At 23.9% G+C, this 12,817-nt stretch overlaps 3 protein-coding genes across 9 annotated transcripts in view; 2 read left to right on the top strand and 1 right to left on the bottom strand.

Annotated features, from left to right (window-relative positions):
• Positions 1–12,817, bottom strand: part of Dh31-R (Diuretic hormone 31 Receptor) — a 117,460-nt gene that overhangs the window by 36,364 nt on the left and 68,279 nt on the right. For all 7 annotated transcript variants that reach the window (XM_089175685.1, XM_089175689.1, XM_089175688.1 and 4 more), the window contains one exon: positions 11,794–11,904. In XM_089175685.1, coding sequence (XP_089031811.1) covers positions 11,794–11,904 — 111 coding nt within the window. The remainder of the gene's footprint in view (positions 1–11,793; positions 11,905–12,817) is intronic.
• On the top strand, positions 89–5,100 carry LOC107065974 (juvenile hormone esterase). The gene is made up of 8 exons (XM_015320137.2): positions 89–514; positions 1,441–1,729; positions 2,193–2,378; positions 2,668–2,870; positions 2,968–3,139; positions 3,259–3,576; positions 3,747–3,891; positions 4,032–5,100. Exons 1-8 carry the CDS (start codon positions 368–370, stop codon positions 4,198–4,200), a joined length of 1,629 nt encoding a protein of 542 aa, XP_015175623.2. The 5' UTR covers positions 89–367; the 3' UTR covers positions 4,201–5,100.
• LOC107065973 (uncharacterized) lies at positions 5,376–10,711 on the top strand. The gene is given in 3 exon segments (XM_089175691.1): positions 5,376–5,391; positions 6,582–8,566; positions 8,569–10,711. Coding segments are annotated over 2 exon segments (3,861 nt in total). The 5' UTR covers positions 5,376–5,391; positions 6,582–6,610; the 3' UTR covers positions 10,474–10,711.

Raw genomic sequence — 12,817 nt, 5'->3', positions numbered from 1 at the left:
TATTGTAATTTAATATGACAATTATTTACATCTACTATTATAATTTTAATTGATCACTGTTATGTAACATGAACGAGTAAGATTGTTTTTTTACGTTAGTTATAAGATGTATCCGACTCTCCCGTTACTTTTAAACCGCTTCCCCCACCTTTACCCACTTTTTCTTAGCTGTTCTACTGACGATAACATTACATGGGATTAAAGTACGTTGCAAGTCATTGAAATACGACGAACTAATGGAACAAGAAGTATTATTATTGTGTTCTACGAATATTTATACACATAAACATTATTAGTTATATCGTGAGTGTGTGTGTGTGTGTATGTGTAGTTCGTTAAAAACTCATTTATTTTATGAAACAAGAGCATGGATCTTAAACTAGGACCGGTGTTGACTGTTAAACAAGGTCGAATAAAAGGTGTCATAGAAGAAAATATTGTTGACAATGTGAAATATTATATTTATCGTGGAATACCTTATGCCAAACCACCGATAGGTAAACTTAAATTTCAAGTAAGTTTTCAAACTTATAACTATATATATATATATATATATATATATATAGTTATATATTATATATTATATAATATAATATATAATATTATAATTAACTATTATTATAATTATATAATACATTTATAATATTATTATAATATTTATTACTATAATGTTATATAATATTATATAATTATAATAATAGTTATAATTATAATATTATATATTACATACATATATTATTATATATATGTATATTAATATTAATAATAATATATAATATTATAGTAATAATTATATAATATTATAATATTATATATAGTAATATTATATTAATAATAATTAAATTATATAATTTAATTATATTATTAAACTAAAACTCTTTAAAATCAAATTACTTGAATATAAAAATGTTTTTATTTTTTTTATTTTATTATAATATTTTTTATATATTTTTATATAATAATATATTTCTTTATTATAATATTATATAATAATATTATATTAATAATATTAAATTATATAATATAATAATATTATTAAACTAAAACTTTTTAATAAAATTACTTTAATTTACAAAGGTTTTCCTTCTTTTCTATAACTAGTAAAAATTATCAAGATAAAAAAATAAAAAGATAACAAACATAATCATAGTTCCATAAAGCCTATCTTTTCTTCCTGTTCTATTTCTTTGACTTTTCTAAATATTCATTGCATTATCTTTCTATTTTCTTATCATCATGAATTATTCTATATTTTTTTTCTTTTTTTTTATTATCATCGAATACTCTTCATTATTTTGTTCTTTTAGTTTTCCAATATTAATATATCAAAGTTTATAATTGAATCAAAGTTGAAATTTTCCAAATGACAAAATCCAAATATTTTTGATTTGTAAATTGGAAATTGTATTTGATCATGTTTTCGTATTGATCATAAAATAGGATCCATTACCACCCGAGGAATGGTTTGGAATAAGGGATTGTAGCAAATTTGGTAACGTTTGTGCACAAATAGACAGAATGACGAATGAAATGATAGGAAGCGATGATTGTTTGTATTTAAACGTTTATACACCTAGAATTGAGTTGTATGCGAAATTGGCAGTAATGGTATGGATCCATGGTGGTGGTTTCTATATGGGTTCGGGAAACGATAATTTGTACAGGCCAGATTATATCGTTCGAAAGGATATAATCGTTGTCACGATCAATTATCGATTTGGTCCTTTGGGTGAGTAGAAAATAAATATTTCATGGAAAATATCTTCAAACAAATTTTTCTTACAATAATATTAAGATGATCAATAATCAATCATTCTTTTTCATTATCTGTAATTTGAAATTTTCATTAGAATATAAAAATATATATATATACATATGTTAACACGTTCCCGCCGGCAAATAAACTGGCAAATAAACAATTTTAATTAATATAAATTTTTGTAGATTAAATTTGGTTAAATTTAAAGTATTGTTTTAATTCAGTCCATATGCTAAATTTGTTTTGTTTTGTTTTGTTTTGTTTTCTTTTCTTTTTATTAAGGAAAAATACATATAAAATTGATTCCTTCATTTGTACCACTGTTGGTACATGCCAGCGGGAACGTGTTAACACACGTGAATGACCAAAATTAGAGAATGTCAAGATACATACACATGGTCATTTGTCAACAGATAACAAAAACTATTTTTAGGATTCCTGAATTTGGAGGATAATGTTGCACCAGGTAATCAAGGCCTAAAGGACGTAGTAATGGCATTACGTTGGGTTAAAGATAATATTGCAGTATTTGGTGGAGATCCTGAGAACGTGACTATATTTGGTGAAAGTGCTGGTGGAGCTATAGTTCATTATTTAACAATGTCACCAATGGCAGAAGGTATTAGTAATACAAGTATATATATATATGTATATATCTTTTTGTAAAACGTATTTGAAATTAGTATTTATTTTTATTTTTATTTCTTTTTTTTATCTACATTTGATCTTCGAATATAATGGGCAACATTTTGAAAAGGGATCGTTTTAAACAACGTACCCTCTTCAAATCTCCTTTTCATCGCAATCCCTTTTTTTTTGTTTTTTTTTTTTTTTTTTTTTGATACCCTCCGACAGTTTTGTTGTCAATTTTATTTTCTTTTTTTTTATTTTCCTTTATCCCCTTTTAGGATTATTTCACAAGGCTATAGCACAAAGTGGTTTGGCTACAAACTTTTGGGCATCCATGCTCGTGGAACCCAGGAGATACGCTTATCAGTTATCCAGCATGTTAGGTTTCAAGTCTCATGATCCTAAAGCTATCCTTGAGTTTCTACAAAATATCGACTTGGAAAAACTCGTTAGATATCAATTCAAAATCCTGTCACCAATGGTAATTTATTTCTTGTTCTTTTTCATTATATATTTTGATGTTATATTTCTTCATCTTGTATGATTATTTTTGTTCTTTTGTTTTTTTTCTATTTAAGGAAAAAATGTATGTCTTTACGCCCTTTTTACCAGGAGTAGATTATAAATCAAATAATCCATTTTTATTACAACCACCAACGATAGCCATGAAATTTGGAATTAAGGTACCATTTCTATTTGGTTTTAACGATAACGAAGGATCTTTTATTTTCGGCAATAACGATTATTCTTGTAAGTGAATCTTCTCTTGTTTTTTTTTTTATTTTATTATCTTCGATTGAAATTAATTAAATTTTATTTATTTTATTGTTTTTTTTTTTTTACTTACGCTCTATTAAATTTTTATTTAGCACAATTCAGGAAAAAGACAGATAAGACAAATTTTAATTTCAATAATTTATTATCACCACCTTTGTTGAATTTATTGAAGGAAAGAAATCTTACAATTAACGAATTCAAAAGTTTATACTTCAATGATAAATCATTCAACGATCAACCGATTGAAAATTTCGTTCAATTTATATCCGATTATTATTTTTTACATCATATTTTTGAATTGGCAAATGTATTGCCAAATTTTAACAATTTACCCGTGTATTTTTATAAATTTTCTTACGACTCTGAGGAACCTACTTTCATGAAAACTATTTTCGACATTGATATGTCAGGTAAACGAAACAATTTCAATTACAATTATTATTTGTTTTTGTTTTTTTTTTTTATGAACATTGATTCTTAAATTATTGAAAAATTATATATTTCATATATTATATTTAATTAATTATATTCTTTCTTGTTTTTTTTTTTTTTTTTTTTTTTTTTTTTTCAATAATACTAGGAGCCACTCATTCGGATGAATTGAATTATTTTTTCTATGGAACAATTTATCCATTATTAAATTTAAAACCCCATCGTCCTGGTACACAAAATTACAAAATAATGGAATGTGTTACACAATTGTGGACTGATTTTGCTAAAACTGGGTACATATATTTTCATTCTAATTATTTATTAACACATACACATGCCTATAAATAAAATATTGTTAATTTTATATACATTATTATTATTATTATTATTATTATTATTATTATTATTATAATTATAATAATTTTAATCGTAGAAATCCAACACCAAAAACTACGAAACTTGTACCAGTCTTATGGAAACCTTTGGAAATAAATTCCAAAACGTACGATTATCTCAATATAAATAAACAATTAAAAATGGAAAGTATACCGAAAGGTGTTCAACGATTTGAATGGAATCCAAAGACGAAGAATAAATTATAATTTAAATTATAAATAAATTTAATATTATAATTTAACGATCCTATTTAAGGGGTAACACCACTATAGAGCCTGAAATAAAATCCTTTATTTGGGAATTTTTGTTGTTGCGAAAACTAAATGAGGTATAGAATTTCTTTTTTGAGGGTTGGTTAATCATATATTGAACTATGTAAAGAAATATTTTGATTGATTTTAGATAGAAAATGGCATAGTCAATATTCGTGACTGAACAAAACCCAGTTTTTTCTTTTTTTTTTACTAAAATGGGCGGGCGGATTCATAGCTGGGCAACTATGAGACCTAGAATAAAAAACAAAAGAAATTCTTAATCTATGTACTTATTATCTTGAGAAGTACATAGGGATTTTTCTCTAAGTCAAATTTTGTGAAAATGTCGTAACTTTGAATAAAAAAAAATCGACTTTTCGACGAAAAAAAAATGTAGATAATTGTTTATAAAATGAAAAGTTTACATTCAATTAAAAATCGGATATGTACTTTTGTAGATAATACAACTATTAAACTATCTTCAAAATTTCAAGTCAATCGGTTTAAATAATGCTCGAGTTCTGAGTCTGCCCAGTTTTAAAAATGTAGTTTCGAGAAAAACGCATTTAAAGTTTTGTCATCACTATTCGAGGCGCTTTGAAGCGCTTCGTAAAAATAAGATTTCACCATGTTAACAATTTTTTGTTTGCTTCGGGACCATGTTCATAATGTTTTTAGATATCTAAAGTACACTTTAAGCTAAAAAAAAAGAAAAAAATCGATTTTTTGAAAATTCTACAGTGGTATTACCCCTTAAGAATCGTACGTATTCGATGATACGTATATTTTATTATTGTTGAGTATTTTTAGTTTATAAAATTATCATAAAATACAAAAAGAATAAGAAAATTATTAGGTTTGTTTTTTTTTTTCAACATGATTTTAAATTTGAACATTTGATAATCAAAGTGATTCAAAAAGAATGTATTTCATCAAATGTAGAATAAATGAAGTTGAGAATCCCTGAGGTAAGATGGATGAAATTAGTTACGAAAAATAACCACAGAAAGTCGCTGCAATCGTTAGAACCTTACGAGAGTCATAAGAGAACTTGCTAAGTGATTGGTTAGTTTGTTTTCCAATCGGTGTTTATGTTAAACCCTAACTCACAATTTAGCAATAAAAACAACGAACAGAAAAAAGGTATGTATGGTTTCTTATATACATTTGTACATACACATATATATATATATATATATATATATATATATATATATATATATATATATATCTGTTTAGTGTTTAGATATAGAAATAGAACCGTGAAGAAGTAACGTGTAAATTTTCAGAAGAGAACATTCATACATTTAATATTATACTCGTGTAAATTGATTTAACAAAAAGTAATTTGAACCTTAAAAGTAACAAAATTCATGTTAAATGTGAAGAAGAAGATAAAGTTATAGTTAAGTGTGTTAAAACTTGAATAATATCATTCATTACTGTTCTTTTGTCACTATTGCGTCTAAGGACGCAATTTTCAAGGTTGTATAATGCCTGACGTGTAATATTATTAGTCATCATTCACGAGGAATGGAATTATTGTGAAACGTTAACACACTATCGTCTTCTAATATAAAGTGTGTACATTTATATACATTATATACATTACATTTACATATATTATTATTATTTTTTTTTTTTTTTTTTTATTGAAAAGAAAGAAACGCACGTAATTTTTAGCATAAATCTTATCCTCTTCCCCCACCACCGCTCACCCAACCACCACCACTATCACCACTTCTTTTTTCTGTTTCTTCGATTATTCAAATAATTCCCTTCAATTATTTTCATCTTAAATTTTGCATAAAATTTAATCAGTTAAGTGTGGCGATTTGTGCGCAGAGTAGTGCGTTCTGGTGTGTGTCGCGATAATTAAGCGATGACGGATATAGTCGTCAAACACAGAATAAGAGTGGCGCTGTTAAAACATTGGATAGTCAAAAAGACGACTTTATTTTAGAAAATGAACAATTTTGTTAATTACGTACACACAGTTTCTTAATATGCACATATATTTATACATAATAAACGGAAAAAAATTAGAGGAAAAAAAAATCGAATATTTATAGAAGTGAAAAATTTATTCTTGACTTGTTTTTTTGTTTTTTGTTTTTGTTTTTTTACCTCTAAACATTTTAAACATATTCAAATTTACGAATATAATTTAGTTTTCGCCAAAATTACAATTTAAACATCAAATTGTAAGAAAAACTTTTACGCATGACGGATATAGTCGTCAAACACGCTTAACTGGTTAATATTACGTTAGCAAATAAAAATAGTACACTAATTAAAAATTGTATTTTTTATTTTTATTTTGTTTCTCTTAGAAAAAGAAAAGAAAAGAAAAGAATAAAAGATGGCCGGTGTATCAGCATACCTCGATGCAATTCAAGCTATCAAAGGAATTAATCCTAGTCAAAAATATGAGACCATAATGGAACATATTAAAATGTATTTGAATGTGGAAACGAAGGAATTAAATTCAGAGATATGGGAAAATACGGAAATAAATTTGCAACCATTTTACAAATTAATCATTGCAAACATGATAGAAAATTACGATATGATAACGGAATTGTTAAAATCGGAAGACACTGCGATAACAACGAGGGTGCTCAAATGTAGATGGTATTTTCAAGGTACAAATGAAAATATCATTAATCCGGAATATTTTTTTCAAAATATTATACCGTACGTTACATTAAAAACTAGACGTGAAATAGTTAAATCGTTGGGACGTAATTTGAAGAATGTAAAAATGGCGGAACAATTTTTCATCGTATTTGAAGAAAATTATGGTGCAAGTTATTCGTTACCATTGTTGTTTGCATGCACCGATACATTTTTTAAAAATAAAATATTACAACATAGGATTATTTTATCCTTGAGTCAAGTCGAGAGATTATATTTACGTAAACCCAACGTAGTCATTTATTATTTCAATTTAATCAAATCTCGAGATAATAAAAAAACAAGTGTCGTTAGTAACAAGGATATCAATCTTTATTTCAAATTTTTACCTAAATTGATCAAAAGAAATCATAATTTGTTTTACGACATTATCGAAACATGGGGTTCATCTATTAATAGTACTTTACAATTGAACAAAAAATATGCTCAACATCTTGTAAAAAGAGGTAAAAATAATAAAAGTATATTGGAAGAAGATCCATGCAAATGGATCAAATTTATAGAACTTGATATGATAAGTGAAACTATAATGAATACTATATTTCCTAAATTATTACCGGAAGATATCGATGATTTTAATACAGATGTTGTAATTAGATATTTAAAGTATTATCCTAAAGATAAAGTATACAAATTAATAAGTGAATCTTATGAAATTGTTTATAAAGAAAAATTTCTCGATAAACTTACAAACGTAACCATGGACTTTCTACCATACTTACCAACAAATATAAGAATTGATATATTACCATCATTAAAGTTACATTTTCGAAATAGCGTAAACGATTATGAGAAGAATTATGATTCTTATTTACCGACTAGAGTATTAATGAAAAAAATCAAAAAAGAAATAAACGAAACTAATAATCCAGAAGATAGGGTAGCATTGGTGATACAAATAATTTATAATTGTAAAATAAACAAGGACAGTGCTGCTTTGTGTCAATTTTTAAATCACGTTTATAATAGGCACAAAAATGAGATACAACAATTTTGGATAACATTTTTCAGACGTTTTGCATATATATATAAATGGTCTGAATTAAAATTAAATGAATGGTCGTGTATCGATAAATTGATCATTCATGTATACTCCAATCTTATGTTAACTAACATTTATCAATATCCGACTATATTGAAAGAATCGATTCTCTTTAAATACAAAAATATATCCAATTATAAAGTAGCTGAAGTACTTATACATATTTATTTAACTATATTACGTGATAAGTATGAGTATGATTGGTCCAGATACATTGGTGAACCACAAGATGAAGTTTTGTTTTTCAATATAATGCTTGATAGTGTTGAAAAGTTATTTACAAAAGTTCAACAAGAATTTAATACAAATATCGATACAAATGAAGATAATACAAAATTGAATGTTGAAACAGATAATAATTCTAATTCAAACATGGAAGAACAAACACTGTCATCAAATTCAAGCGAACAAAAAATATGGTTGTTGGAATCAAATTCGGACGATGATTCGAATTTAAAGGTAGAAATAAATCTCGCGTTATGGAACAGCGATGAAATTAGAATTCGTTTTGTACTTGATCTCGTTAAAAGTATGTACGAATTGGATGACGAATATGCCCCCTATATAAATAAAAAAAGAAAATTTTGAAACAAAAATTATTACGTGAGCCATTTAAAAAATGGAAATCAACGTGGCTTTGGTTACAGGTTGAATATTTCGTGAAGAATGAAGATAAATTGAACGAAAAGTCAAAGGGATATTTGGAGGATTTAATAGAATGTTTAAAGAAAGATCCAGAATTATACGAAAAATTATTAAACAAATCTGTCGCGAAAAAACCTGATGTCAAATATAAGGAATTAGTTCAAATGTTAAAACGTAATCCAGAAAAATTGTTGAACGAAATTGAATTATTTTTGGATACTGCTTATGAATTGGAATATCATAATTCAGATTCATTACATCATCGTCCTTTTATTATGTGTCGTTGGTACGATAAATTACCAATGGTATTTATAGATGAAGCTAAAAAACGTTATTCGTTGAACAATCATTCTTTTTACATTTATCTGATGGCAATCATATTGGACGGTCAAGGTTATCAAAATATTTCTAACGAATATTTGTCGAATGAGAATGTGCAAAAGATTCTAATAAAACCTGATAATACGTGTGTAAACGATACTAAAACGACTAAATTATTGAACGATGTGTTAAGGGGTATGCATAGAACAAATCCACCTGTATCGTTGGAAATTATTCAGAATTTTTACAAATACGAATTAGTATTAGTTTTGAATATATTAAATGTCATTACTAACGTTTGTGTAAATACATCATTGAACAAGGTACAACGTTATTTGGAAACAAATTCAAATCCTAAGATAACCGATCAAAAAAATGTCATCAGAATATACACATTAGCCGAAACTATAGAAAAATGTGCCCATTATTATACTTTTAAGTGGAATCATGAAAATGAACATTCGTCGATACGTGGAATAATATTTGATTCGTCGTATAAATTATTTAAAAATAATCCTAGACAAATAACATGGCGTACGTTTAAAAATTGCATGGATACATTTAAATACGACAGTGATTGGTCCGATTGTAAAATAGAATTTATTAAAACCAATGTATTACCAATCGAATATATCAATGAATTAATAGAAACAATGTTATCGATGTTAATGAAAACAATAGACAATGGTAATTCGAAGAATCAACAAAAAGCTATGAACTTTTTAGAACGATCGTTTCATCGTCATTATTTCAGTGATTATTATGCGAGTATTTTGAACGGTCAAATTATATTAAATTTCACGGAAAAATATTTATTTCAAGAAAATTGTTTAAATAATGATCTGATGATAGATTTGATCATATCGAAATATATGTTTGCAAATTCTAACGAATATTTGTCAAGGATCAAAACATTTGGCATGGTTTTCGAACGTATTTGCAAAGAATGGTACGAAGCAATGTTACAAAATAAAAAAAATCATGAATACGATGAATTTTTAGAAAAAATTACAAAACATATGTTTCAATTGAAAGATTTAAAAATAAATCCAATTACGATTGGACAAATAATCGATGAAATAATTCGTATATTTTACAAAATTCCAATATATACAAATATTTGGAATTATATAATGTTAATAATGACGAAATATACTATAGTAACGCCTGATGAATTTATTGAAAATATTTGTAATAAATTGATTGAAGTGTGTTACGAAAACAAATGTACGTTTTTTGTATTAGCAAATTGTATTCAATATTTTTATGAAAATTTTCCAAATTGCGATGATAATGCAGAAATTTATTATTTATATATAAAACGTTTATTGATGAATGATAATTGTAATTTGTCCAAATTAACGGCTGTTCAATTATTACCATTAACATGGAGGAACAAAGAACAATACGATAAACATTGTGAAATTGTGGAAAAACTTGAATCATACAAAGATGTAGAAATTTTATGTTTGTTATATTTTCAAATGCGTACATTGCATAAAATAGTAGATTCTGACTAGGAATCATGAAATTTAATCGAATCTTCGTCGTAATCTTTTCTTTTTCTTTTTGTTTTTTTTTGTTTTTTTTTTTTTTTTTTTTTTAAGAGTATTTGCAATACGTTTTTCATGTATGAAATATATATGTATAAGTATTGTTAATTTAAATATTAAATATTAAGTTGTAATATTAAGAAAAAAATGATGACTTTTCTATTGTAATATGCGAATAAGATAAATAAATTTATTGAAAAAAAAAAATAAAATGAAAAAAAAGAAATAAAAATACAAAATAATAAAAAAACATACATACATACATACACTCACATACGAAATTTTGTTCATTTGTTTAAAGTATTAAGAATTTTGTTTCTTTAGTTTGTATACTCTTGAAAAGAGTACAATGTGATATTATTTTTCTAATATACGAGTTATATAAATGTTAGTAATAAAAAAAAAAAATAAGTGATAAACAATTTTTCTATTTATAATTACGATTGTTACGTTCTATTTTTTATTAAATATTTCTATTTTTGTATAATTATATTGTCTTTTATATTTCTTTCCCTGTTAAATTTAAACAAAACAATAATATATATATATATATATATTTTAGATCGTATGCCAAATTGTTTTAATAAATAAAATTATATATAAATATTATAATAAATAAAAAAAAACAGGTTAATTATTAATTTTTCTTTAGCATCTATATATTATAATATTAATGAAATAATAAAAAAAATTATAATATTAAAATAATTATAAAATAATATTTTTATAATAATATATTGAATTAACCTAAATTGAAATAATCAAATAAAAATATTAAATATCATACGAAATATATTAATTATTATAATAAATAAAAACAAAAAATAGTTTCATTATTTTTCTTAGCATCTATTATAATTATAATAAAATATAATAATAAAATTTTTATAAAATAATATTATTAAAATAATAATATTGAATTAACCTAAATTGAAATAATCAAATTAAAATATTAAATATCATACGAAATATATTAATTATTATAATAAATAAAAACAAAAAATAGTTTCATTATTTTTCTTAGCATCTATTATAATTATAATAAAATATAATAATAAAATTTTTATAAAATAATATTATTAAAATAATAATATTGAATTAACCTAAATTGAAATAATCAAATTAAAATATTAAATATCATACGAAATGTATTAATTATTATAATAAATAAAAACAAAATAGGTTTAAATAACTATCTTTTTATCATCTAGATAAAAAAAATTACTTTGTAATGTTAACACAATGTAATATTTCTAAATTGAAAATAAGAATTAAAAGTGTACTTACAGGATGCATCGAATCCTGTAATAAAATCAGGACAGGGAATGTAAGCTGTAGATCCTGCTGGTGTATCTGGCCAACAAGACCATCCATCGAAAGTCATAGGACAAAATGGTTCTGAAATGATCAGGAAAAATAACTTTAGTAATCTTCTTTTACTTTCTTATACACATAAACAAACATATCTTTTGTTATCAAAGATTTCAATTTGAAATATATTATAATAGAATTTTTCTATAAAGACTTTTTTTTTTTGTATTATTACTCGTGCATTTAACAATTTTATACAGAGTTATCAGACGTTCATATTACTAACACATGCATAAAATATTATTTTAATGCAAACACGTAGACGTACGTGAGATTCTTGCACGAATCTGATTAAACATTCTGTATATTTAAATCATGTTATATCATTTTTGAACAACATATTATTTTAATACAATTTTTACAAATATTTATTTACTAACAATCTTCCAAAAATGTTTCGTAAAAATAAAATATAAAAAAGATACAACAAATCAGATATATATAGTTATATATAATAATTATATTAATATTATATATAATATTATATAATATTAATATATTAATTTATTATATATTAATATTTATTATTAAAATAATAATTATATATTATTATTTAATATATAATAAATTAATATACTAATTAATATTATTATTAATATACATATATATATATATATATTAATATAATTTATATATTGTATATAATATTATAGTGTTATAGTAATATTATTATATATATATATAGTTATATTAATATTATTAATAAGTATTAATAATAATAATAATTATTACAATATCAGATCAATATCATTAACATGCAAATGTTAAAAGGTTATTAATTAAAAAATTACTTTTACTTTATTATAAAATAATATTTATTCTTGAATACTTTTAATATCCAAGAATAAAGATAAAATAAATAAACGACCTAGTGATAAAGTATAGTTATATTTTAATTAATAATTAATATTAATGAGGATGATTAATTGTTAAGATGAGA

This window comes from Polistes dominula, unplaced genomic scaffold (genome assembly GCF_049000335.1).
Source record: "Polistes dominula isolate Pdom_NZ unplaced genomic scaffold, Pdom_raw_medaka contig_17, whole genome shotgun sequence".
NCBI classification, from domain to species: Eukaryota; Metazoa; Arthropoda; class Insecta; order Hymenoptera; family Vespidae; genus Polistes; species Polistes dominula.
Note: the sequence above shows the minus strand (reverse complement) of the source record. Positions and strands in the feature narration are given on the sequence as shown.

Bases quoted from the DNA above. Each gene is read 5' to 3' on its own strand.
- LOC107065974 (XM_015320137.2), top strand. From the start codon at position 368: ATGGATCTTAAACTAGGACCGGTGTTGACTGTTAAACAAGGTCGAATA. The intron at 2,379-2,667 runs GTATTAGTAATA...ATCCCCTTTTAG, and splicing joins AATGTCACCAATGGCAGAAG to GATTATTTCACAAGGCTATA. The intron at 3,140-3,258 runs GTAAGTGAATCT...ATTTTTATTTAG, and splicing joins CGGCAATAACGATTATTCTT to CACAATTCAGGAAAAAGACA.